Source organism: Phalacrocorax aristotelis, chromosome 2, assembly GCF_949628215.1.
Source record: "Phalacrocorax aristotelis chromosome 2, bGulAri2.1, whole genome shotgun sequence".
NCBI lineage: Eukaryota > Metazoa > Chordata > Aves > Suliformes > Phalacrocoracidae > Phalacrocorax > Phalacrocorax aristotelis.
Window position 1 is genome coordinate 39,006,932 of NC_134277.1, and position 27,250 is coordinate 39,034,181.

At 42.9% G+C, this 27,250-nt stretch overlaps 1 protein-coding gene across 2 annotated transcripts; it reads left to right on the top strand.

Moving 5' to 3' along the window:
- Positions 1-317: 317 nt before the first annotated feature.
- Positions 318-27,250, top strand: PLEKHA8 (pleckstrin homology domain containing A8). Of its 2 annotated transcripts, XM_075083155.1 has the most exons (14): positions 318-414; positions 12,798-12,914; positions 13,589-13,744; positions 14,167-14,291; positions 15,687-15,845; positions 16,789-16,829; positions 17,536-17,687; positions 20,293-20,452; positions 20,866-20,951; positions 21,639-21,697; positions 22,985-23,115; positions 23,619-23,689; positions 25,899-25,960; positions 26,848-27,250. In XM_075083155.1, the coding sequence occupies exons 1-14, from the start codon at positions 375-377 to the stop codon at positions 27,043-27,045; spliced, it is 1,557 nt and encodes a 518-aa protein (XP_074939256.1). In that variant the 5' UTR covers positions 318-374; the 3' UTR covers positions 27,046-27,250. The 2 variants fall into 2 exon arrangements, with proteins under 2 accessions (XP_074939256.1, XP_074939257.1); XM_075083156.1 differs by lacking the exons at positions 318-414; positions 12,798-12,914 and adding an exon at positions 13,175-13,307.

The following is a 27,250-nucleotide window of genomic DNA, read 5'->3' on the forward strand; positions in this document are numbered from 1 at the left end:
GGCTGCCGATTGGGCGGTGCTCTCAGCGAACGCGCATTTCGATTGGCTGCGAAAGGCCAGGGAGCTCTGCGCCTGCCTCCCCCACCCCGTCTCCGCTCTCCGATCGGTCACGTGGGTTGCGATTCCTAGAACTGTTTGCGCTTCCGTAGCGCTGCGGAGCTGTTCTTTGGGGGTGGGGCAGCGCCGCGTTCTGCGCTAGTAGCGTGCGGCGGGGGTGGAGGGGTTGGGCAGTGCTCGGCGTTGGGGGCCGGGCCGGGCCGGGCCGGGAGGGCGGTGCCCCGCTATGGCCCTGGACGGCGGCGCGGCGGGGCGCGGGGGGCGGTGTGACTCCGCCGGGGGGCGGCCGCGCTGCATGGGGGCGGGGGCCGGCCGCCATGGAGGGGGTGCTGTACAAGTGGACCAACTACCTGAGTGGTGAGTTGCTGCCCGTCCTCAGCCTCTCCCCGGCGGGACGGGTACCCTTATCTTCCCATATATATATATATTCATGTACGTGTGTGTATATATATATTTGCTGAGTCTGGATCAGCGCTGCCCCCTGACCCCACCGCGCACCCTGGTTTTCCAGCCGCGCTGCCACATTGTCACCGTCCAGCGGTGGAAGAGGCGATTGAGCCACTTGTAGGGCGCCAGCCCTCCTCTGGGGCGTCCCTTGCTCTCCGTGTGGTTGGGCTTTGGGGTTATTTTGGGTGCGTGAGGTCATAGTCGCCAGCGAACTTCCCTGTCCTGTACGCCCCTGTGAAACTTTCAGTGCTTTTGTTGAGTCGCTTCGGGGAGCCGGGGGGAATCCCAGACCCGGGAGGGGAAGGTGTCAGCGTTAAATCACATTTGGGGGATTTGGATGAAAATGCATGCAAAGGAAAAAAAAAGAGGGGTGGGGGGAAGGGGCTGTCCTGCTAGCACTAGGCCCGGATTGGAATTTTTTGGGTGTTCCCGTGCCGTGGGACGCCTGACTTCTGTAGCCGGCTGAGCGCAGCCGTGCGTGGCCAGGGTTTCCTCAGGGGAGGTTAAAAGGTGGTGGGGTCAGAAACGCTGCAGAGGCGGGGAGCGTCCGGTGCCACCCGTGTTCCCGTGGGGTGCCCACCTCCGGGCGCGTTGGAGTCGGGGGTGGCTCGTAATTTGGGGTGCGTGGATGGGGTCTTGCCTGGTGCAGACCTCTCAGTGGCTCGTTGAAGCAGTTTGGAAACTTGATGGTCAGAGGTAAATAAGCACGACCTTGACATTGCCAGCTGCAAGTTTTGCTCGGGAGTGTAGGCAGGAGGGCTGCCTTCCTGCTTTAATATTGTTTTGAGAGGCTGGAACAGCTGCATCTCTCTGGTTAGTTGGGAAAGTGTAGGAAATCCAAATTGAACAAAGAAAAAGCTGAAGCGCAAGCGAGCGATGAATTCATGTGGCAGTGGAGAGGGGGGAGTGATGCGAGAGGCTGGATTTATTGGTGTGCTGGAAGATTGCTGTGGCTTCTCCCACTTTTGGCAATAGGTGTTCTAATAGGAGAATCAAAAATTGGCAGGTCTCAGTGAATAGGCATGGATTTATTTTTTATTATTATTTGTGAATGCTCTTGAATGATGGAGTATGTGGCAGTAGGAGCAGCCAGCCATGCTTGGCTTTTCCATTTGGATTGCAGAATTTGGGCAGTGTTTTTAGTCCTTTCCCCATAATAAAAATGTCCATGGTTTAGTCGATCTAAAGTTTTATGTGTTTGTTTTTCTTTGCATTGCTTAGATGTGAGGACGCATTTGGAGCCTTCGTGCTTGCTTTCCTGCCATGACATCTGGGGAGCGAGTGTCTGTGGGAACCAGTGCGTGTGTAGATGACTGACTGGCATTTGGCATTGTAGCATTTGTGCCTGAGTGTGTATGTGGTAGGATCAGCTTGACTTGTCTTCTGTTTTGATGGTGAGATGAAGACTAAGAACTAGAAATACTTCAGTCCCATCAGAATTAATTTTTTTTTGCTAGCTGCATTGATATGCACTTTCAGCCAAATGACCCTTCATGAAGAAGGATGACACTTCGCAAATCTCAATCTAAGGGAATGCAAACCAAAGGAATCACTTTTCCTTGGATGCATGAGATTTGCCCCAGCTGAAAACTAGATGAGTTTTTGCTCTCAGTAGAGAGAAAATCAGTGAGGGAGGATTGAAGCATCATTATTATTTCTTTGCTAAAACTTGACTCTGCTAGTAAGTGTGGTGGTCAAGGTCACTCCGTACCTCTTCTTAGGTTGTAGAAGGCCTGTCTGGTGTGTGATTGAGAACAGTAAATTTACTGTTCCGCAAGCTAACTAGGCTTATATGTGCTTTCTTTTGGCATAAAATTAGGACTTCCTGCCACAAAGCCATTAAGTTATAAATTTATGTGATGATGCAAAAAAAACATTGTGCTGGAATGTGGCATTTTTCATAGCAGTAGCACAGAGCCAGGGAGTGAGAGACGGGAAATCCTCCCTTTGGGGATTAAGGGAAGCAAGAGGGTTCAACAGGTCATCCAGAACTGTATTTGTGTCAGTATTCTGCTTTTCCTCTTGCTCAAGGTTAACTACTTTGGTGCTGCATGGTGTAAACGACATACGCAAACGGTTGGGAAAATGTCATCTTTGGTGTGTCGGTGGATGCCTGTGTTAATAACACTTTGCTAATGTAAACATACACAGCAGGTATCTTATGCCCTTTCCTCCTCATTATGAGGAACACACCTTTGTTTCACATAGAGAGGAGATAAGACATTCACCAAAGAATAGGGTTAAAAGTGTAGAAAAGGAGAACTGTTTTCCCATCTTGCTGTGAGAGAGGAGCTGATGGAGTTTGTTGGTAATTGAATCTTTTCTGGGAACTTTGGTTTTATAACGTCTTCTGTTATTGCCATGATGAGAGGTCAAGTCCACGTCAACTTATCTCCCCCGGCCTCTTGGGCAGGGAGCTAGAACTCTGTTGCAAATTACGTAGCTATTAACAGCAAGAACGTTACAGAAGTAGGAAGCAAGCTTGGCTTTCTGTGGGCAAAGGGGAAAGAAAGCACAGAATGATTGCCTACAACTGAAAGACAGATTAGCTTGCTTTACTGCTCAAACAAGTTATCTTGTTTTATAATAAATGCACTTGTTTGCTTTATACAGATTAGGATAAATTGAATTAGTGTTACTTGGCTCCTGCTTGGAGATGGAGTTTTTCCTCTAGTGTTGATCCTGTTGTGGTTTCTATATGCAGCGGTTCCAGTGCAGCCTCTGAAACCTGAGAGTTTAGAGAACTGAGATTTTAGAGTTTTTCTCTCCCCTGATGCAATGGCCACCAGATGGTGGTTTCTCAGTGTGATATTTTTGTTTAAATTCAAGTGAAGTGAGCCAACTTTGGATCAGATATGCATGAAAACCCACTTGGCATCTTGTGTTTGCAATATACATGTCCAGAGATTGCTCTGGCCTATGCTTCCCCCAGTAAATTGGTTAAAACCTTAAGGGAACAGGGAACTTTGCAAGCAGAATTATTGCTGACATATAAAGTGGGAATGCACATTTTCACTTGGGCAAATATATGATGCCTTTGCAAACTTCAAATTATTAATCCTTAAAACCTGGAGCTGGGTGACTTAAATCATGCAGGTGTGTAAGTTGGCCTCAGCTGAACCTACAGTCAAAGCATGTAACTTGATCTTTAAAAATTCCTAGATTTCATCCTTTGCCAAAACTCTTTATCTAATGTTAGCATTGCGTGTTAAAGGTTGTGGAGCCTAGGGATGGGCTTTATAGCATGGATAAAGGGAGTATAACTCTTATTTCAGTAGGGCTTCTTGTAGTAAGCAGCTGGGGTGACAAAAGCATCACCCTATACCTTCCCTATAGCTCCTTGGCACGTTGTGCTGCTGCTGCCTGTGGTCCTGGCTGAGCATAAAGCATTCTGGTGTGGACAGCATCACAGCCAGATCCTGGCTGCAGTGTTGTAGCAGGACCGATCTCAAACCAGGGGATGCTGCTTGCAGGATAGAGAAAGGAGAGAGCAGAGGTGAACTGCATGAGGGCTGCTCTTTGCTGTTTGGAAACTTTCCCACGGGACACTCTGACTGAACTCAAGCTGCAGTTCATGCTCTTTGTTAAGCATACTTTTTGATTAGTAAAAGAAATTTCTTTATTCTTTGGAGATTACCTTATAAAAATCTGCGATTTTGATTTCTCACCAGGCTTATAGGATGAGTAAACTATCGCTTACACACAGGGAAACAGAGAGTGGAGTTGCGGAATACCTTCCTTCAATGGTGTCTGGAAAAGCTCGGCACTTTCCGTTGATTTTTCTGCTGCAATTTAGTTCAGTTCAGATCTGCAGCATAAGGCACACCTTACCTGGGATCACTGGCCAGAGGCAGGATTGCTGCTGACTCTGGAAAAGGTGATATGTGCTCTTGGCTTGGGGATCAAAGGCAGCTTCGTCATTAGAAAGAAAAATGCTGACTGCCTCCACTGACTTGCCTAGGATTCTCTCTATGCTCTGTGAAATGGCTTTGATCACTTTTCGTCATAAAGCTAAGCTTCTCCTCCTATTTAAATATTCACTTCTGTAATTGTGCTGAGTACCTCTAATTCCTCTTCCTCGAGGCATGACACGCTTACATTCATGCCATCACTAGTGACGCTGCATCATACCAAATACCATAGTTCACTCTCCCCACCTTCCTGTCTCTAATCATCCACTCTCATGTTATTGTTCTGCTCTGAATTCCTTTCAGTTTATCCCAAGACGCCAAGTTGCAGCACCAAGTGGTAAATTTCAGCTTTCACATAAAACTTTATTACTGTTGTCTCTGATGATTCAGAATTCCTTAACAAACTTGGGGGAAGAGCTCAAGAAAATGTGAAAGAGCATTGGTTTTTATAGCTTGAATCCAGATACGCATGATACTGCTTAGAGTGAGGCTTTGTTTTGGGAGTTTAATTTAAGAAAGCTGACCTTTTACGATGGGAGAGACATACACTTCCCATTCAGGGAATCACAGAATGGTAGAGCTTGGAAGGGACCTCTGGACATCAGCTCATCCAACCCCCCTGCTTGAGCAGGTAAACCTAGAGCAGGGGGCACAGGACTGGGTCCAGGTAGGTTTTGAATATTTCCAAAGGAGACTTTACGAACTCCCTGGGCAGCCTGTTCCACTGCTCTGTCACCCTCACATTAAAGAAGTTATTCCTCATATTGAGGTGGAACTTCCTGTGTTCCAGTTTGTGCCCATTGCCCCTTGTCCTGTCATTGGGCACCACTGAAAAGAGTGGCTCCATCCTCTTGAACACCCACCCTTTAGATATTTGTAAGTATTATAAGATCCCCCTTCAGTCTTCTCTTCTCCAGGCTGAACAAGCCTAGGTCTCTCAGCATCTCCTCATAAGGTTGATGCTCCAGTCCCCTGGTCATCTTGGTAGCTCTCCGCTGGACTTGCTCAAGCAGTTCGTTCCCTGTCCTTCTTAAACTGGAGAGCCCAGAACTGGATGCAGTACTCCAGATGTGCCCTCACTAGGGCAGAGCAGAGGAGGAAGATAACGTTCTGCTGGCCACACTCCTTTTAATGCATCCCAGGATACTGTTGGCCCTCTTGGCCACAAGGGCACATTGCTGGCTCATGGTCAGCTTGCTGTCCTCCAGCACTTCCAGGTTTTTCTCAACAGAGCTGCTTACCAGCAGGTCAGCCCCCAGCCTGTACTGGTGCATGGGGTTGTTCCTCGCCAGGTGCAGGACGTTATACTTGCTCTTGTTGAATTTCATCAGGTTCCCCTCGGCCCAGCTCTCCAGCCTGTCTGGGTCTCGCTGAATGGCAGCACAGCCTTCTGGTGTATCAGCCACTCCTCCCAGCTTGGTATCATCAGCAAACTTGCTGAGGGAACACTCTGTCCTTTCATCCAGGTCATTGATGAGTATGTTGAACAGGACTGGACCCAGCACAGACCCCTGGGGAACACCACTAGTTATGGGTCTCCAACCAGACTCTGCCCCGCTGATCACAACCCCCTGAGCTCTGCCATTCAGCTGCTTCTGTATCCACCTCACTGTTCACTCATCTAACCCACACTTCCCAAGCTTACCTATGAGGATGTTATGGGAGTCAGTGTCGAATGCCTTGCTGAAGTCAAGGTAAACAACATCTGCTGCTCTCCCTTCATCCAGCCAGCCAGTCATGCCATTATAGAAGGCTATCAGGTTGGTCAAGCATGCTCTTCCCTTGGTGAATCCATGTTGACTACTTCTGATAACCTTCTTGTCCTATGTATTCCTGGAGATGACCTCCAGGATGAACTGCTTCATCACCTTTCCACAGATGGAGGTGAGGCTGACTGGCTTGTAGTTTCCCCAGTCCTCCTTCTTGCCCTGTTTGAAGACTGGAGTGACATTGGCTCCCCTCCTGTCCTCGGGCACCTCTCCTGGCCTCCGTGACCTTTCAGTGATGATGGGAGAGTGGCTTAGCGACAGCATCCGCCAGCTCCCTCAGCAGTCGGTGCATCTCATCAGGGCCTATGGATTTGTGATGATCCAGTTTGCCTAAATGATCTCTAACCCAATCCTCTGCAGCCAGGGGAATTCTTCCTTTCTCCAGATTTTCTCTCTCACCTCTGGGGACTGGGATGCCTGAGGGCCAGCCTCTGCAGTAAAGATCAAAGAAAAGAAAGCATTTAGTAACAGTTGATATCAAGCTCTGGAAATAAGGTCCTGTTTCCAGAGATGGAAGAAGTAATTGAAAACTTCACACTTAGATAAAAACTTGGTTCTAAAAAGCTATTTTGTTATCATTTTTCCTTTGTTTTTAGCCTCTGGGTGTAGTCCAAGTTCTGATTGTATAAAATGAGATGTCTGGCTTTTGTGGAGGTGGACCTAGATACCTGAGGTTTCTGTTGCCTTCAGGACAATGGTCTGCCTGATATTACTGACTGTAGCTCCTTTCAGAGACCAGGTGTTGGTTTAGATGGATGACCTAGTCTCACCCAGTCCTGGCTATGCTTCTCACCAGGATGCTTCAGAGACTAGTTAGTTCATTCTCTTTGGATTTTGCATAATGACCTTTGTTTGGTTTGACCTTCCTTCTCATCTCTCTCTTCCCTTCCTTCCCCTTTTTCTTCATGCAGCAATCTTGCTTTTCTCATACCTTTTTGGAATTGAAATATGCTCACAGCAGAAAAGTTTGGTGAAGCTGCAGGAGTGGAAAACGGTGTCCCCTCTCTCCTCTAGGTGTTAGAGCAATGGTGCAGAGCCTACACAGTGCAGCATTCCCTGCCAGGTATGCTGCAGTACTGGTGCCTCTGCATTCAGTCCTGCACTGAAATAAGTAAGTGATCTCAGGGAATGGCTGGGTAGGACAGAAATGAAGGGTGTGGCAGAATGATGGTGAAGAGATAGCACCTTTTGTGTTTTCATAAATTCATCATGTTGGCCCAGTCTGGCCTGATAACCACCCCAGGGGTCAGAGAGAGGAGCAGCTAGTTTGCTGGGGCTGGGAAGTATAAACAGAGGAGGGAAACCCCCCAGAGCTTTGAATTACTTGAATTAGTGTGTCTGAGCAGTGGCCTGGATTATTGAACTTTTGCCTCCATCACTCGCCATGGTACTTACTCTGCCCTTCATCCTTTCACTGCATCCCCTTCAGAAATGCCCAACTGCTGGTATGTTGCGTTCTCTGTGCCTTGGATGGTCACTGGCATAGAATCATTTGCAAACAAACTCAGTTGCCCTGTGATGGCTGGATGCTTTTTCAATGCTGCTAGCACTGCATTAACAGTTGTGATTGAAATGAGGGTGGATTTTATGGGACCTCTGTGAGAAAAATCATTTGGGAGAGGTTCCGGCTGTTGCTTGCTTCACTTGAACCTCTAGTGTCCCTCAAACAAGTTCTTTAAAATACCGTTGTTGAAGTGCTAAATCTGTCAATTCCATGACCTTTAGGGTTTTTTTTGGTATTGATGCCTGCTGTTAATGTGCACATAATCAGAGTAAAATTGCAATGCAGACATTTCTAGAAGCTGCTCCCTAGGTGAGATGATAATAGCTCAGAGGAGATGCATGAATTGTCACACACTCTTGTCTGCCTGTCTGCTGTCCCTCATGGATAGGGACTGTGGATTTCTATCCTGACAAATTGTTTTGCTACAGAATTAAGGCTGCAAAGTGTGTTCCAGTGCCGGGGGTTGCCCTTCCCAAAATACTGGGTAGCCTTAGGAGGCTGTATGGAAAGAGCAGGCAGTGGTTTTGGGTGCAAATTGCTTATATCAAAATAACCCTTTAACTGTATTACTTCTGTTCACTGTATGAGAAAAAAAGGGGAAAAGTGTCAAGTTTGGTCTGTGCAAGATGTTCTTTTGCTATATGCCGTTCCCAACTAGAAACAGAGTGGTGACTGACAGCACGAAACACGGCTGCATGAACTGAACTTAGGCTCGTGAAAGGTACACACCATCAGTTGTTCAGAACTGGATTGTAAGATTTAGTGCATGCACCCAGTAGTTGAGGTTGCAAGCACATTGGGTTATTGAAAACAACTGCTTTGTCCATTTATGACGTGGAGATTTTCTCAGCCTTAATTCCCCAGGGAAATCCTCATCCCTTGGACGTTAGTGCAATAAATAAGACCAGCAGTGGTCCTTCTGGGCCAGTATGAAATATTTGTGTTTTATAGGTGAGGAGACGCAGGCGGCTCAGCGCAAAGTCGGGTTTTTCTCAGCATGATTCAGGGCAGCTCAGCAGTCTTCCTTGTAAGCTGGAAATAAGATCTCTTGACCCGGTCCTGTGTTTTGACTGTTAGATGCATCCTCTGACTGGAAAACATGACTTTCCTTGTAACTGGAAGGCAGGTGTTTTGTGGTCACAGTTGCGCGAGGGGAAGGTGGTATGTTCTGGCCAACAGCTGCTACCTGAACAACCGGGAGCAGGCTGGGCTTCAGCAAAGGTGTGAACTTGATGGCATTCATAGTCTTACATCAGCACTGGCAACTGGGGAAGGGCACATGCTGGATTTTCTCTTGCTTTTTGCAAGACACCAGCACTGTTAGTCCTATCTGAGCTGAATTTTTAGCACCTCTAGTCTAGCTATCAGTCACTGGCAGAGTGCTGGGCAGAAGCTGTGGTTGTTTAGCCCCTGGGTGCCGCAGGATAAAGCGGTCGGTGGTGGTACAGTGAACACACGGCGCAGCTTGCTTTGCTCAGGGTGGGGTGAAAAGATGGATATTGCTTGTTCTTGCTGTGAGATGTCTCTATCAAGGGCTCTCTTGCAACCCTGCACAGAAAAGCAGGGATCTGCCCCTGCTCTGCCACCTGCAGCTAAGTCTTGGGTCTTGCCCATGATATTAGCAGTAGGGGTGTGATGAAGGCTTTAATTCCTCCTATTACACAGATGTTGCCATAGCGTGGAAATTTCAAAATTATCTCCTATCTGCGCTTAAAGTCTGAATTAAGGTCAAAGAAGTCCAAGGACTATCTATTGCGTAAGTTTTATAAAGATTTAATGTTGAAGGTCAAGAAGTTAATAAGCATAAAGTTTTACATAATCCTAGTGGAAAGCAAGCAATAATTAAAACCTGGGTGTCTGGTCTTTTTGTGCCTTTTAGAAATGCAACTGGAACTGGCATCTCTTAATTGCAGCTTGTTTTTCAAGTCATCAGTTTGACTTTTTGAGTGTGTTATTCTCCCAGATGGTTTGGTTTTGTGGATGTCTGACATGATCTACATGTCTTCAAATTTTCTTATTTTTTTTTTTCTTCAGGCTTAGCACTTTGGAACAAATGCTGTCTGGAGTCTGAGTTGTATAACATTAAAGTTTGAATTATGTCCAAATTTCAACTGTGTTATCAAGAAATGTCAAGTTTGCTCAGTGACAGCTGCATCCAGACTTCCTGAAGTGTAATGGTGGAAGTAGGCAGAACTTTCAGGCTGTGGAAACTTCTGGAGAAATACTGAGTCCTTAGCAGGCACAGCCTGCTTAAATGTCTGTTTCTGTATTGGACAATGACAGATCTTTTAGGTACTGCAGGTACTAACTTTAAGTTTCACAGAGAAGTGCAATATGTATTAGGACCTTAACCAGTGTTTGTAATCTCTTCACTTTCTTCTATGGCTGGGACCTTAAGCTACTACTCACTTTTATTGTGCTTTGCATTTTATTGTCTTTTTATATATATATATATATCTTTCCCCAGCAAGGTCAATTTTTACTGTTAATGGCTCTGTGCCTCTAAAATGAGCTGTGGAAGTATGAGCTATATTTTGTCCTGCCTGTTCACCACCAGTATAAATGAGGTTAGTAAATTCTTCGAAGTTCTGTTAGTGCTAGCACCAGTAAGACCTCAAAAGCTTTAACTTTTTATATCATATGAAGTCTGAATGCTCAGTTCCAAAAATTGCAATATTCCTAGGACAGTTTATGGGGAGAGAATAAAACCAAATAAACCCAAGGCTTGTGTTCATGGAAGTGTCTAGGTGTCCTTTTGCTGCTTTGTTTTTTGTCATGTTGTTTGGTTTTTTTTTTTCCTCTGCTCTTTACTTGTCTGCAAGTTTGAAGCTCCTGTAATTGAAGATTGTATCCTTGTTGCACTGCCCATGATTTGTCAGCCACACGCTATTTTTAGCTGGTTGTTTAGGATAACCTTCCCATGACTGCTGACTCAGTATCAGTGAGTACCAGGTGGATAGTGCATCTTCTGACAGAACCTTGCTGTGATTTTTTTTTTTTAAATTAGTTCCCTTTTACAAAAATGTATTTTATTAGTGTAACAATTCTGTTCTGAAAATATAGGCTGTCCTAGTTAACAACTGCCTGTGATAGTCTTTTTAATACATATCTAATAAAGAAGAGTTATGTTCTGCAAAGGAAGACAGGCAATTGCTTCTTCCCCCTGAAAAAAAAAAAAGACCGAGAACCAAAAAAACAACCAAACAAAAACCTCAACAAAATATATTGACTCATAACATATTTTTAACCAGCCTCCAAAGTGATGGAGGCAGAGTACTTTCTATGTTGGCTAACTGATTGCACAGCCTTTGATTGATGGGATGCAATTTGGTTGAGCATCAGCTGCAATTGTAAGCTGTAGGACCATGGCTGAAATGATTCATGTGCAGCAGCAGGATCTCCAGACTGAATTAGAGGCTTGTATTGACTGTGGTGCTGTGCATTATTTAAAGGATTGGTTCTGTGCCATTGAGCGTCTGAAGCAATTAACTGCTTCTCTCTGCTGAACAATCACCTCCTTTTTTTCTGAGTTCTTCCATATCAATAGTGACTTTTAGGATAGTTTCTTTATTTTGGTGGCAAGACAAATAAAAATCAGTCCTGCTGGGTTGGTGCTTTTTTTTTTAATGCTCATTCTTGTGATTTTTTTTCCCCTTCATATAAAATAAAGAATTATTGAGAATAGTTTGGCAACTGTGATGTTTTTATATTCTTCATGGAAATAATGGAAGAGCTCTGGAAGAGTGTGAAAAAGGATTTATGTTTAATTTGTTTTCCAGGCGCCCTGAAGGTTCAGTAAGGAATAGACCAGGTTGGCCCAGATGCTGTAGTACTGCTTGTTTAAAAAAACAACCAAACAAAAAAAAAACCCAAACCATACTCCTGCTATTAGCCTGTGGCTTTAGGGCTTTCTAACCTTAAACTGAGTTGCGCTTGGCTTTAGCAGTAGCCTTAAGGAATCAGTCCCTATCTGATAAGGAGCGGTCATTCCTCCAACATGATATCGGTCCAAGCCCAGTGTGGGCTCCCCCAGCGCTGTGCTGGTTGGAAGAGCCCCTGTGCAGGGCACAGCAGAAGTGAGCCCCCCCACCCCTGCAAAAATGCATAGGAGCCATGTGGCCCACATGGTTGTGTCAAAATGTTTTTCTGAGAGATGGTTTGCCAGCACAGCGTGGGGAGCTTCAGTATCTCGATCCCTTGGCCTGGCTGGGGAAGCTTGTTGCAGCTCAGCGATGAAAGCTGCTTTACTCCAGTAACCTTGCTGCTTCATTTCATAAGTTAATGAGCTTGTAGTTTTTAATTAGACATAAATGACAGCTGTCATGTCTTGCTTGTTTATATCTCTTCATTACTGCTGTAGTACTTCCAAAAGAAGAAAACAAAAGGGGTAACTTGCTTCTGAAGCTGGGCAACAGGGTGGGCAAAAGTGGTACTTGGAACTACTGATTTTGGTCTAGCCTGGTGTTTTGGTTATCCTCTGGGAAGGTATCCAGAAGCGCAAGTCATTAATTCAAGATCACTTTTTGTGTGGGCAGTACGAGAGTTTCAAGAGCTAATGAGACCTGCTTCGTTGAAAGATGGTGTTCAGAAAGCAACACATCCGCCTCTGTCCCCTCCTTCCCCTGATTTTTAGGAGTTTCTTGCCCATTGATTTTCAAGACAGTTTGGCTAGCCCTTCCCACAAGGGAGGAAGAGGTGTAAGGCAAGACAGCTGGGGTAGCTTTTGGAAGGAGTGAAGAGGTGGGTTGAGGAGTGATGGAAGGAGTTGAGGGGTGGTGGACTGCAAAGGTGGTTTTGGAAGAGGGAGTGAGTCAGTGACACTGTGTTAGCAAAACTACTTAAAATGACATATGGCATCTCAGGAACATACCGCTGTGGTCCAGCTGTCTGCAGAAAGGACGCGTAGCTCCCAGCAGGCAGGGGTTGTAGTGTACATCCCCTGTATGTAGTAAACATCCAGGCCTGTCCGCAAATCTTCCACTTTAAATGGTTTGTTTTTCCTGGAGGGACTGAGAATCTTTGGGGCCTTATTTGCAGCAAGTCCTGAATGAGAGAGGCACTAGAATTGCAGGGAGAGAAATAACTGAGAAATGCAGTTTTGTTTTTCAGGCTGGCAGCCTCGATGGTTTCTTCTCTGTGGTGGCATCCTGTCCTATTATGACTCTCAGGAAGATGCCTGGAAGGGTTGTAAGGGAAGCATCCAAATGGCCGTGTGTGAAATTCAAGGTAACTAAGATACAGTAACACTCAGGTGCATGAAGTTTGTTGAATAATGTTGCATTCGGGATGAGATTACAGGTCATAAGAGCTTTATTTCTTTGGTATGTATTTGTAGTTAGTCAGTAACTTGAACTATATGCTGGTTTCTATTTTATAGTATTTTGAAAATGTTGAGAAAGCTGCAAGCCTCTAATATAATGGGTATTCTACATGCAAGTGGGTCACTGTTTTTCAGGAGCCATGGTGGAACATCACACAGCTTCAAAAGACTTTTCATAAGCACAAAGCTGAAGCTAGAAATATGAATAAGAAAACTTCAGTACTAGCTCTGCTCACTCATATTGGATTACTTGCCACATCTTTGAGGTTCAGTTATGGGCTGGAAACCTGAAAAGAGAGGTTTGCTGGAAGAGAATGTCCTTTCCATAAAGACTCCCAGATGATATTGTACTGACCAGAAAACTGCCTTTCATAGCCTTTTGTCCCACAGCTGTGCATGTGTGTGTCCTGCCTATTCCCTTATTCAGAAGATAAGTCATAAAATGGCAACAGGGGAAGTTAGGGGCTGTAGATTCCTCCTCTTTCGTTACTGTTTGACCTGCCATCTAACATAACTGTTAGTATATTCAGTTGGGCTGGGAAGGGCTAAGGTACTGGTCTGAAATCTGTGTTGCTTCCAGTTCATCCTGCAGATAACACACGAATGGACCTGATCATCCCGGGGGAACAATACTTCTATCTGAAGGCAAGAAATGCAGTTGAAAGGCAAAAGTGGCTGGTTGCACTAGGAACTGCCAAAGCCTGTCTGACTGACAGCAGGACACAGAAGGAAAAAGGTAATAACAGCCTTTTGCCAGCATATACTGTTTGCTTTTTAGTTCTTTATCCTTGTCCTAGTAGATGTGCACACAAAGATGACAAAACCCATGCCTGAACTCTGTGTCCAACCTGTGCTTCAGGTCTTTGGTGCTGCTAAAGGCAAGCCATGTGGGAACTCTAGCTAGAAATCTCAGGTGTTAACTCTCTTAGTCTAGGAACATACTGTTCCTGTCTATGATGGTGAATCATGAAACAGCATTTTACCTGTCAGGAGCATAATTTATGGCCAGTCCAGCTCACCTTTTTGAGTTGATAGAAAATGTTTTGAAAAAAGGAAGTATTGATTGAATTAGATTGGATAGTACTATTTCAGCAGCTTTGCAAAATCATATACTGCAACATGGGTACAATAAATTTAACTCTTTTGTTTAACTTTTAGAGTTCACTGAAAACACAGAAGCCTTGAAGACTAAAATGTCTGAACTTAGACTCTACTGTAACCTCCTTGTTCAGCAAGTGCATAAAACAAAGGAAGCCAGCATTTCTGGTGTATCAGAACCAGAGGTACAGCTCTGTTTTTGGTGTAGACCATGCCTGTAAAGCCTTGAGCATTGTGAACTCTTCTGGTTAGCCAATGTAGTATTCACTCACAGTTACTTAATATTGCACCCTCTTTCTGCAGAGACCCTGTGGGAAATAATGTACCCACACAACAGTTCTTGTTTAAATGGAGAAGCACTATATTGTTGCAAATAACTTTCCCTGTGTTGGGGTAGCAAGTAGTGAGATGAGATACGGTATCTGTGATCTAAATAATATCTCTGTAGGTGATAATGTGTGTATAGTGGATCAAAAAAGCAAAAGATTTTTTTTATAAAGAGATAACTTCCAAGAAGCACACATTTGTCTGCTCTTGAGTCACTAACATCCTGCTCAGCAAAACACTTCTGTTCTCAGCCAAAACCCTTAACAGGAAAGGGACAGTGCAGACCACAATAATGCAAAATTGCTAGAAAGAACTGCCTCATTAGCCTCACTTAAGTTAAAGTTTCAACCCTTGCAAATCTTCCTGACCAGAGAAGCCTTGTTTAAGAGGGGTCTCCTAATGACAGTGATCTGCCTGTGCCTTGCTTTGATAGCAAAACTGTGAAGAGGGATGCATGTCACTTGGTAGAGAAGCTGGTGTGGAGTTCCAGGATGGCTCCCACTGGAGAGATGGGTCCTTAGGTGCAGGACAGGCAGGCAAAACACCTGAAGGTTAATAATTTGAACGTCCAAACCACCTCTGTAAAGGTACCTGGTAAATTGTTTATGGTGAATTAACAGACAGTGCAGAAGCCTGATGTACTGTATAAATTACTAAAGGGCACTGTTAGAACTTACAGCTCACACGTGTTTACAACAAACAAGTAATGTGGTGTTTATCCAGCTCATAGTTCATGCTTCTAGGGGAAAACTCGCTTTCCCTGATCTTACTGGTATTCAACTGGAAGGACTTAGTGCTAAAAGCATTTCAGCATCAATAACTGCACTTTGCAGAGATTAAGGGTATTGTGGGAATCAGGTAGTTCATTCTGCCCGTTTTTCAGTTGCAGTAATTCTTTGTTCATGGGATTTTTGAAATTATAATCTGCAGATAATTCTGTATCTATTTAATTTGTTTACTTTTCATTTCTCTTATCAGTGGTGTCTTCTGGAATGCCATTGCTGAATACATCAAGGCTTAGTATTTAATGCACTTTTAACACCAGATAGTGAGAGGTTGGCAAGAGTGGTAATGCTGTGAGGAGGCATAGCCCCAGTAATAGGTGATGCCAGTTCTCTCAGCCATTGACATATTGCATTCTAATTCATGTTAAACAGAAATCATGACTGTAGCAGCTGTGGGCTTTGTAGGCAATTACTCCAAGTTGATCTTCTGTGGTGAGTCCATATTTTCTAATTGATTTCTTCCCACAGAGCGGGATTGACATGGGAGCTCTGTTAAAATCAACCTGTGACACCTTCCTGAAGACTCTTGAAGAATGTATGCAGATTGCAAATACTGCCTTCACTTCTGAGTTATTGCATCAGACCCCGCCTGGATCCCCACATTTAGCAGTTCTCAGAACGAACAAGGTAATGGCCAGTATCCTTTTTCTCTCAGTCTTGGCATGGATGGTAAGGTGCCCTTTTGAGAAGTACCATTTTTAGAAGTAGGGAATGCATTTTAACCCATATTATAGCTAAGCAGTCCTCCACTGGACATACTTTGCTATTTCTTGTGGTTTGCAAGTGAGGTAGGGCCATTTTTTAGTAAGCAGTGACCAATCTCTTAACTTTTAATGATAGGTGAAAGTTATTAAGCGTTAACTTTCAGGGCCTGATCCAGCTGCATACAGTGGGATTTCAAAAAACACCTGGCTGTATGACAAGTTGGTCCATTGTGGGAGCTCACAGCAATTATTACTCTCCTAAGCTACTGCAGTGTCTGATGTGTGGTAATACACCAACAGGAGCTGATGAGCTTATCTTTTTAACGACAAGGGCACTTTCTTGAATCCTGAATCCACAACCACAAATGCAAAACTGGAGCATCTCCAGCAAACAGCAGATTAAGGTGTACGTAGGAAGGTAGATGCATCACTGAATCTGGGAAGTAAGATTACTTTACCATACCTGGTATCTGGCCTCACGTTTCTTCTGGTTTTTCTTTTTTTAATTTTTTTCTTAAGTGAAGAAAACATCATTGCGAAGAAAACTCACTGCCTTGTTTCTTTTCCTCATACTGTATGGTGTCTCACTTGGCACTTGCTAGCTAGAGTCTAAAAGAAGTCTTCTGGTTTTCTTTTTGTTTGTTTTATTTTTCTTTTTTCTTTTCAATATTTTAATGGTGTAATAATGGAGCACCTTTTTCACGTTTGTCTATATACTGCCTCCAGGTCAGAGAATTGGTGAGTGTATACTTAGCTTTTCAGCTTTTTTGCTGACTCCAGCTCATGTTTAATAAAATGTGAAGTTTGAGAAGCATGATACAGCTTCTTGCTTTAAAGAATATTCCCCCTCCCCACTTATGTTACAGGTAAAGCACTCTGTCTTGTCCAGTCACGCCTCAACGGAAAGGTATAAAAAAAGTCTTTACTGTCAATCTCTTTCTTCTCTGGTTTTGGTAGTGTCTGTTCTCTCCATATTTTTACTCTAATATTACTAGTACTGAATGCAGGCAGGGTTGTATTGCTCTGAGCTGTGTACTTGGAAGCAGACACAACAAAAGGGAGATGGCTCAACCCACTTCATGTCTCTTCTTTTATCAGCCCTTTCCCCTCTATTTTTCTCAGCCATCCACTTAGTGAGTTACTGGTCAGTCACCAGCCAGCTCTCTCCCACTTCAGTGCTCTTTCCTGCATCTCAGGTTCGACTCCATAAGCTCATAAAATCATTGATAGAGAGCAGGCTGTGATTTGTGGAGTAGATGGCAAGGGTATGTATTTTAAAGTATTAATGATGGGATATTCTTTTAGCTATAATACCTGCCTGTGATTTTCTTTTTTATAATCAATTGTATTTTTTTATGATATCTCTTTTTAGTAAAGGTCATTGTAAATATATTCAGACTCTGCAAACTGAGGTTGAATCGGTAATCCTACTTGCTGCAAAGAGCTGCCTGGTTCCTTTTGTTACTTTAGACAAGTTCTTCTGCTCAGAGAAGCCTGTGACAGCCTATAATTTCTGTGAACTATTTTAATCTTATTGTTATTTGTGTTTTCACAGGCAGAAGCTTACCAAGCAATCTTTTATACACCAACCATTATGTTTTCCCTTTCTTCAGGCAGATGAACCCCTGTGAAAATGGCTCTGTAAAAGCAGAAATTAACCATCAAGAGCAAACCCTTATTAAAAGTCTGGAATGTTTAAACCTGGAAACAAATGAGGGGGGCAGTGATGTTTCTGCTGAAGATCACATAGCAGAGGATTTGACAGGTAAATATATGCACCGTCTTTTATCCGGAATCATTACTCTTTAAGTGTAAATGGAGGGAGGTGTAGGCTGCCTGTGAGAGTGCTGATACCTTGCTTCCTATGAGAGGGAATGTCAGTATATTTTAGTCTGATATCTGCCTGTTGTTGAGTCTTCCCAGCATAGCTCCTGCCCTTGTTGATAGCTAGCTGGAGACCGAATGGAGAAGGAAATTAAAAATTCTTTTTTGGACAAGTAGAGGCTCCTCTAGATTCTGATTGACATGCGTAACAATACAGCCTGGCAGGGCTTGGGCTTGTCTTGCAGTGTGGACAGACATGTTATTCCCAGAGGCCCTCCACTGGGAATGCCAGCACCTCTGCTGGGGTGTAGGGCTGCACTGTCAGAAGGGGGGCATTGAAGCTTTATGTGCTTACCTTGGAGGGGTTGACCTTGTAGTCACTCTTGATTGTTCTGACAAATCTTTGTGGACGATTAACACTTTTTCTGCAACTAAGAGTATACTAGAAAGCACCTTATTTCTTCCATTACCTTAGCAATAGCATGAAACTTAGATTTCTGGGTGACTTCAGTGTAACACTGTTGAATTAATTTGGTATAAAGTTCCATCCAACATAAGTATACTATTAAGGGCTGTTGAACTTAATTTGGGTAAGTCTGTACAAGTAATGTACGATTTTACTTGTCCTGTTGAATGGGCTGTATCATTCTTGAACAGTAGCTTTCTCTGCCTGGCCATTATTCCAGAAGATACATATGCAGTCAGTGAATCATCTGAAGTTTTTAAGCCCAAGTTAATTAACATGGTGATTTTGCTCTGACATGGGTTCTCTTTGGAATTTTTCCCATTTGTTTAACTGGTGTTGTGTAGTGTGGCAAGTCCCTGCAGATTAACATGCATGTGTCGACATTTAGTGTAATACCTCAAGAATACAGTGCTAAAGCAAGGAGATCAAACTAATTCAAGTCACGTTTCTGGTATCATTTAGCTACTGAGGTTGTTCCTGTGCAAAAAAGAGAAAAGCTTACTGCCTCTTGGATACACACATCTGAGTTGCAAAGTTTTGCTGGTGGTACAGGATAGAGCAGGACGAGCAGTGCCATCCATCTGGGATGGGCTGACCCAGCCAGCCTGCGGCTCTGTCTGGCTGATGGCTGTATTTGGGCGTTACCTGTGAGCCCAGGAGCTCTGCCCTGTCTCAGATAGTCTTCCCTCCCTCTTCCTTCTATTAACAGCACTCACTCCTTAAAAACACTCAAGCATTTAACTCCTGTAAGAAATTCCTGTTTGTCATTTAGTGCTCACAGTGTTTGAGTTTGACGTTTCAGAGGGCCTCAGGCTTTATGCATGGCACTCCTGTGGAGTCACAGTGGACTCGGGCTATTTCTCTACTCACCATCCCCTGTGTCTTGATGAAGGGCAGATCAGTGACATCCTTCAAACTCTAGTTCCTTATCAGAGTCACTTCGCTCCTGAGTGAGGCATGGTCAGTGATGGCTGGGGACATTTTTTTTCTGCCTTAAGGAGCATGGCTAAAGTCTCGTTGCTGTTACCGGGTGCAAGTGATTCTTTTTTCACCCAGCACCAGGCTTATTTAGTGGTTCTACAAGTAATAGGGAAAGCTGCAAGTTCGTCTTAAGGCTTTGCTCAGAAGATATTTCCTTGTAGTTGGGTCCCTTCAGCCAGAATCTCAGTTGCACTTCAGGTCTATAAATCCTCACTGGCCTTTGAGAATATTTCTTTCTTGGAAAGATGTGTTCCCTGAGAAATTTTTTATGTTACTGTGACAGTGTGGCAGCAAGACATGCTGTGGCCATGGCCTGTGTGGTGCAGATGCTGTGAATATATCACTTTTGCTTCTTGACTTGTCCTCTGCACTTATCTGTGAGGTCAGAAGGTCTTACCATGCATGGGATGTGACTTTCTTTGGGTGTCTAAGACTTCGTCTTCCTTTGGAGTTGCTCATGTAGTGCTCTGTTTATTTGAAAAAAATGCACTTGACCCCAAAGCAGAAATAAAACAGACTACAGCAGGGAAGAGGCAACTGGATCTTCTGGGAATCTTTAAAAATACTCATACAAATCAGGGAGAACATAGCAGCCTTTGATATCATAGCAGTACCCATCTAAGCAGCCAATTTACTTATCAGAAGGAGCAAACAAATCACTATTATTCTTCTGCTTTTGAAAATGCACAGTGCCACTTCATCAGCACTGGAGAGGTTACAGCATGTGAGAAGTAATCTCTCTTTCAAGGAGATGAGTCTGCTCCCTGCAGCACCCAGTCACTCCTTCAACACTCTTCTGTCATATTGCTGTCCTTGCTGAGGATGTGTGGGCTCACCTGCATTGGAGCCTGGTGCTTGGTCTGTCTGATTAAAAGAAATGGGGAGGGGATTGGTTGAAATGTGGGCTGAGCACCAGGCAGCAGAGGAACTGTGGTGAGAGTCATTGTGTTGGCACGGAAAGCTTTTAAACTTGTATGAACCAGATATCCAAGTACCTTCCTTCAAATAGGACATGTTTTAAGAAACAGGAATAACAATATGGATGTGTGGCTGGTTTCTTTTCTATTTTTGTTTTTCTTCTATTTTCTATAAACATAAGGCATGAAAGAAGATGGAGAGAACAAGCTGCAAGCTGTGGAAAACTTTGGTGCCCACAAGTTGCTGCAGTCAGAAACGAATTCTTTAAGTGGATTGACTCTGTGTGAGGAAGACACAAATGAAAATGACTCTCCTACCTTCTTCAGTGTCATGAGCAATAGGTAGTATATGTGGCAGATGTAAATTACAAGGATTATTGAAACTTTAAGCCCTTAATTGACTCATTTTTAAGTCTGTTCCTTCTGCAAAGCTGTATTTGCTGAGATTATTTAACAAGCTGCATACAGCACAGTAATCAAAGAAGATATCCTTTGTAGAATTGGCTGTGTAATTGAGTAGAGTGGGAGGTTTTTTCCTTGGTTATAATTACAGGCCTTGCTTCCATGCCACCAAATGCGTATTTTCTGCAGTCATTTACTTTAACCTAGTGAAACAAAAGCCATGTTGGTGATCCCATGTCTATAAATTTTACCTCCATGCAAGTGAAGTGGGCATGAAATGAAATTTTGTCTTCAGAAATTGCACAAAAGGATTTGTTAAGGTAACAATCTTTTCTGCTTGTCCTGGACACCAGGTTCAGTGATATTGAACTTCGGGAGGAGGAGGGCATCCCAACAGAAGAGTTTCTGGAGTCGTGTTATGCAATTGTGCCTGTTCTGGGTAAGCAGCTTTCTTTTCATGCAGTGGGTGCATCTAACTCCTTTTGACTGCTGCCAGCTGTGAGAAAAGGTGGAGCAGTTGGTTTGGAGAATTTGTTTCTCTGCTGAAGTGGTATAGAAATAGTTCCTATCAGCAGAATCAATTTGACTGGTACCAAGAGATGTTTCTTACTCTTTCGCTTTGTAGAGGATCCACTCTCATTTAAATGGGACTCATCTATAAGCTGTGAGGAAATCTCTGGGTATATCTGGAACAGCAATTTCTCGCCCTCAAAAGAACAGCATGGAATGCCTTTCATGTCTTAATACTGCTGACAGCACACCATCAGCTGTGCTAGCTATTGCTGCTACTTGATTTTAACAGAGACTTCTATCTCCAGCTAGCGCAGGCCCCCCCCACCTGCTTGGCCCCTGAATCTAACAGTAGATGTGAGGACCCTGTAAGCATGCACCCTTTTGAAAACTTTCAGATCGTAGGTCGGTGTATTTTAACACTTGTTAAAATCCATCCCACTGGGGTGGATTGGTTCTATACCAAACAAAAACTGCAGTTTACATCATTCATTTTGTATTCTTCTGCCATTTAGAAGGATTGTTAAGAGAGTAAATGAAACTAATTGTTACTAAGACATGAGGACTGGAAAAAGACACAATTTTAAAATATGGCCACCCTTTTTTTTTTTTCTAGACAAGCTGGGACCAACTGTTTTTGCCCCTGTTAAAATGGATTTTGTAGGTAACATCAAGGTAAGAGCTTATTTCTAACACTGATTTATTTTTTTTAACCAAAATATCTATTTTAGGTACTAAAGCTCAAGAATCTTTGTTGTAGGAGTCAATACTGGATGGCTATTTAATATTTGATAATGTTACCATCTGTTATATCAGAATGCTGAAATGCCCCTAATTCTGTTCTTATAGTACATGCTGTGTTTAAATAAATCCAGCTGTTGAGTACGAACTTATAAAATACTTGATTGACTGCCAAGTAAAACATCTGTTACACCTAACGACTATGATTCTGAGCTGAATAGGTTGTGAGTCATGATGCGATGGTAGCAATATTGACTTTAGACTGTAAAACAAACCGGGGTGGGGGGGGTGGAACCCTTTCCTCAAACAAGTAGGTGCAAATCAGTGTGCTAAGAAGGAGCTTCACTGCAGGTCAGGGCAGACCCTGCAGCTTCCGTTTTTGTTCTGACTGCCCTTCCATCTCGTAGTCTGAAAAGGTTTGAAGTGCTGCTTGTGAGACAAGATGTATTCATAGCGAGACTTTTCATAGCTTTTCTTTCAAGGAAAAAGAGAAAAACAAAACATATCTCATGAGTGTATGATAAGGAACATTGCATATATTCAGATCTGTTTGGTACAAAGTAAGGCAGATATGCACTTACCTTGGTGAAGGTAGTCACTGAAAGACTGAAAATAGCAAGAGGGAAGAATGCTATTTTTAAAAAAAAAAATTTACTATATCTGTTAAATGATAGGCAGCTGCTCCTTTAATGTAGAAGACAACTCTGTTTAACTGCTTCATATATTTTCCTTCTTATTTTTTGAAGAGTTATTTATAACCAAGTTTGGAATAAATTAAAAAGCTTAAGTATGCCGATGACTGCTAAGTGTAATTGAGAATTTGCAGCTTAGCAGTTGTGAGAAGACAGTCTTGCTTGTACCTGAAGCTTGGGGCAAATGGGACTTTGCTCGTAGAGCAGGTTGAGTTAACTCCTTTCCACAGGCATGGAGGTTGCCATGTGAACCTAAAGCGTTTTGTCAGACAGAAATGGTAGGTTCCATGTAAATCTTTGACTGAGATGCTCTTTTTTTGGTTGTGTTAGCCAGATGTGTCTGGGGTTGTGCCCTGGGAAGTCATTGCCTTGTGTAGCAGACCAGCTGTGCCATGGGGAGTGTGTGATGTGGTTGGGGATCTGTGGTATCCCTTTGCAGGGAAGGGTCCTGCTAAATGGGTGGTATTTGTAGGAGAGGCCACTGTTTGGTCTTAAAAGCCTAAAGCTTTGCCTCTTGTTTTTAATCCAGAAAATAAACCAGAAATTTATAACCAACAAAGAAGAGTTTGATACCCTTCAGAAGATAGTGCTCCATGAAGTGAATGCTGGCGTAGCACAAGTTAGAAACTCTGCTACAGAGGCTCTCCTGTGGCTGAAAAGGTAATGGTCTCATATCTGCTTACACTGTGAACAGCTAAGGTGGAATGAGGGGCCTTTCACCAGTGCAAGTTTATGTACATGGAGCAAACTGGTTACTTTCCACAGGTTCCATCAATCCAAGCTGGCTAGTTTCAAGATTACTGTTTTGTCTGTGGTTGTATCGCTGCAATTTTGCCAAAAGGCCTGAAACAGCAATCTCAGGCAACCTTTTTCCCCATAAAATTAAAGTTAAAGTGAGTGACTGATCCTTCTGGGCGAGAACATCAGGCAGGTGATTTCAGGCTGCAGCATAAATGTTTTAGCGAAGTGTTTTGCTTTGGGCTAGGAGAGAGGCTGGAGGAGGTGGCTGCATTTTTTTGTTGTTGTTCAGATTGAAAACGGCGCCTTAGTTCTGAGTTTTACTGCACTTCTGAATTGTATTGCAACTTTGGGGGCTTTGTTATGCTGTGTATTACTTTGTTATAAACATGGTTTCTTTTTATTTCCTGGGTTCATCCTGACAGAGGCTTAAAGTTCTTGAAAGGGTTTTTAACAGAAGTGAAGAATGGGGAAAAGAATATCCAAACAGCTCTGAGTAAGTGCCAGTTGCTTTATTCTTCATATACTTCTGAATTTATATAGTTGGCTGTTTTCATCCTTGTTTAGAACCTGTGTTTTCTTTTCTTCAGTGACTAATGATGCAAGTAATCTCCAAGACAAACCTTCTTTGAAAATCACAATTTTTAAAAATGGCCATCTTCAGGCAGATTACTAGATAACTGGTCAATGTTGATTTAAAAGCAGATAAAATTCCTTTAATTGGTATAGCTTTGGCAGGGGAGACACAGCCCTATCTTAGGGGGAAAAAGTGCTTTGTCTCATTCCATTTTCTCTATTGGTTTGCAGTGGGAGTGCTCCCAAATTTATAGTTGCGGTTCTGAGTTATTTTTTTAGTTCCTTGTGAGATTGGTCATCATTCTTTGAAATCACCTCTTTGCCAGTGAGGCTGTGAGTTGCCTGTTATCAGTTAGAAGTGAGTTTGCAACACAAAAGAAGGAATTTTTTCCAAGTACACAGTTTGTGACACTTATAGAGTCAGGCTAGTGCCCACAGCAAGTATAAGACGAAATACAAACCCCTCTTAGACTTGACTTGGTTATTCCCGAGTAAGACCTTCTCTGTGTGCATGCAGTCTAATGTTATGGTAATCCTTTAAAACAGCTTTAAAACAGGTTTTTTAAGGCTTGGGGTTTTTTTTTTAGCTTCTTTTAAACAGCTAAGCAGTTGTCCTATAGGATTAGTAAAAAGAACTACTACACTGAAGTATGCAAGCAGCTCTTGGAAGTGGGACTGTAAATACACTGCTACCAGATGTGGATGTTAAACACCACGGAAAGTCAAGGCACTTATTTGACCTTCTGAGTTTGAAGGCTTCAGCACTGAATTACTTCTTGAATTGCTCTGTGTCTGCAGCAGAGACATGCTGCTGGGTTTTTTTCTCCGTTTCTCCCACTGAAAAGCTCTTACATAGCTGTTATCACCAGCGCAGCTTTGGTTTACTGTTACAGTTTCTTATTTATGAATTACTGTGCTATTTGAATATCGAGTAAAGATGGAGTGTATGTTCTCTTTCTACAACCCCAAATAACAAGTTAATGAAATGAAAATAAAAAATGAAACATTCACCAGCTCTTATCATATGAGGAACCAACAGCTTTCGAAAGGGATTTGTCTTTACTTGGGATTTACATCTAAGCAAACTTTTCAACTTCTGGTGTCTTTGATGTCCCCTATATTTGCTGGTAAGGCAGAGAATAGACTTGTCAGTCCTGTTTGCTACACAATACTCTTTTTTTCTGTATTTCATTACTTTTATTACTGTATGCTTTTCTCACTCCTACTGTAAGGACAGAAAAGCCGCGTTCCCCAGTCATCAGAATGATAGATGAGGAGTACTTCGTATTACAACAAAAATTACAGCTGTGTTTTACTGACTTTTTACACTCTTCCAATGACTGTCTGCAGTCTTTTGAGCGAATATCCTAAAGCAGCAAAATGTAGAGGTTCTCTTTCTTCAAGGTGAACAGCTCAGGGAGAATATAATACAATGTCAGATACTTAAAAATTCAACTGAAGGACAAGGATATGAAATGACAGTGACAATCTGGGACTGGGAAAATATGGCTCAAAGATATTTTGGGTTTGTATATGGAAAGCTTTGCATATGAAAGTGGAGCTGTGTAGGAACATAACAAGGGCCTTCATCAGGGGCACTCAATAGAGATACTGAGGATTATTTTAATAAAGGCCTGGTACTTTCTGTTCCAATGACCCTCGAAACTTGACTCTCAGATGTAAAGAGAGAGTTCTTGATTAATGCCTGAGCTAACCACCTTGCATGAGGCTGGTTAACCATCAGGTTGCAGGGTTGTTTCACCCGTACATTATTTTCTCAGACTTGCACTGAACTGAGAACCAGGTAGGAGACAAAGTGTTTGTCGTGAAGCGCCACTGGTCAAATAAAGATTACATTTGGCTTCCTGTCTGTTAGAACACTTACTTGCGATGGATGAGTTGAAGGAGATTTGACAGCAGAGCTGAGACCCCAGTGCAGAAATCCCAAATCTGTCATCTCCTTTCAGTCATAACTTTGGTACTCAAGAACAGCCATTATTTGCATCCAGGGGCAAGAATATATCCTTAAATAGTAATTTCTAAGCTCCATGTTCTCTTTGTGGTACAAACTTAACTGTCGTGCATCTATCTCCTGATTTATTTTTTTTTCCCCTCTTTATTGCTTTAAGACAATGCTTATGGAAAGACATTACGGCAGCACCATGGTTGGGTTGTCCGCGGGGTCTTTGCAGTAAGTATTTATTTTGGTGGCTGATAGAGCTGGGGGGCTTGTTAATGGGATCTTATGTTGTGTGTAATTATTAAACTATGTTAAAATTATAAGCATTAAAATGGATATATTCCCTTGTCAGACCTTATTTTTTGGGTGAGGATTGTGGCTATCACTATGTTCAGTATTGGGCTTTCAGAGTGGAACCTGCATTCTGGAGCCAAACCAGATGGATCATGCTCGCATGCACATCTTTCTCATTATGTGATTTTTAGCACAGTCTTGCAGGGCTATTAAGTGAAGAAAAGAGGGTTTGAGGTTGCTTTTTTGAGGATTGATCTGTCTTTGTATGTCAAGAAGGGTTAGTGCAGAATATGTCAGGGGGTTGAAGTAGAGTATATTGGCTAGAGGAAATAGTTTATTTTTGTCCAGTCTGGCAGCTCCCCCTCGTGTCTGTCGCTGGAAATTACCACTAAAATTACAGAGGAAAAAATAAGAGCCTCATCCAGGCAATAATGACAGAGACTTTGACTGGGAGAGACAGAAATGTTGGGGAAAGCTTTCTGAAGAGTGTTTTGAGAATGAGACTTCAATGTTGAAAAGTGTGATGCTGGGTTGGGAGCTCCCCTAACAAACTGTACTTTATTTGGGGTTTGTATTCGATTCCTAAATATCAGACCTCTCTGAAGATGCCTTAAACCAGGCATCTACATAGAGAAAATAAATAAATAATATATATTTTAAAAGTTCCCCTGCTAGTTAAAAATCTTAACATATGCACGTACATGTAAATATGTTAAAGTTATGCAATCTAAGTGCAGAGGAATGTCTCAGAAGTTTTTTGTGGCTTTAGTTCAGTTTCTTTTCCTGTTCTGTTTTGCAAATCTAAGCTTTGGTTTCTCTCCCAGTTAGCTTTAAGGGCAGCTCCAACGTACGAAGACTTTGTGGCAGCTCTGTCTGTAGAGGAGTGTGATCCTCAGGAAGAAACATTTTACAAAGGAATGCAAAGGGACCTCAACATTTACTTACCAGCCATGGAAAAGCAGCTAAATATCTTGGACACTCTCTATGAAGTACATGGTTTGGAGTCAGATGAGGTGGTATGACTACAGCAAGACCATGTCTTAAAACTTCAGGGACTGTGTCTGTTAACAAAGATTTCTTTCGTTTTGTGGTTTTTTTGGACATCGTGTCTGTTCATTGTATTTTTTCAGGTGGGAAGGGTGTTGTGAGTGTTTCTGGGGAAGGGTATGTATGATTTTTATTTTTTTGTTAATGCGTGTTTTGTATTTAAATGCAGAGGTACTGTTT

Excerpts from the sequence above, each read along its gene's own strand:
- PLEKHA8 (XM_075083155.1), top strand. The coding sequence starts at position 375 with ATGGAGGGGGTGCTGTACAAGTGGACCAACTACCTGAGTG. Across the intron at positions 20,453-20,865 it reads TTCAGTGTCATGAGCAATAG|GTTCAGTGATATTGAACTTC; the intron begins GTAGTATATGTG and ends CCTGGACACCAG. Across the intron at positions 23,690-25,898 it reads GAATATCCAAACAGCTCTGA|ACAATGCTTATGGAAAGACA; the intron begins GTAAGTGCCAGT and ends TATTGCTTTAAG.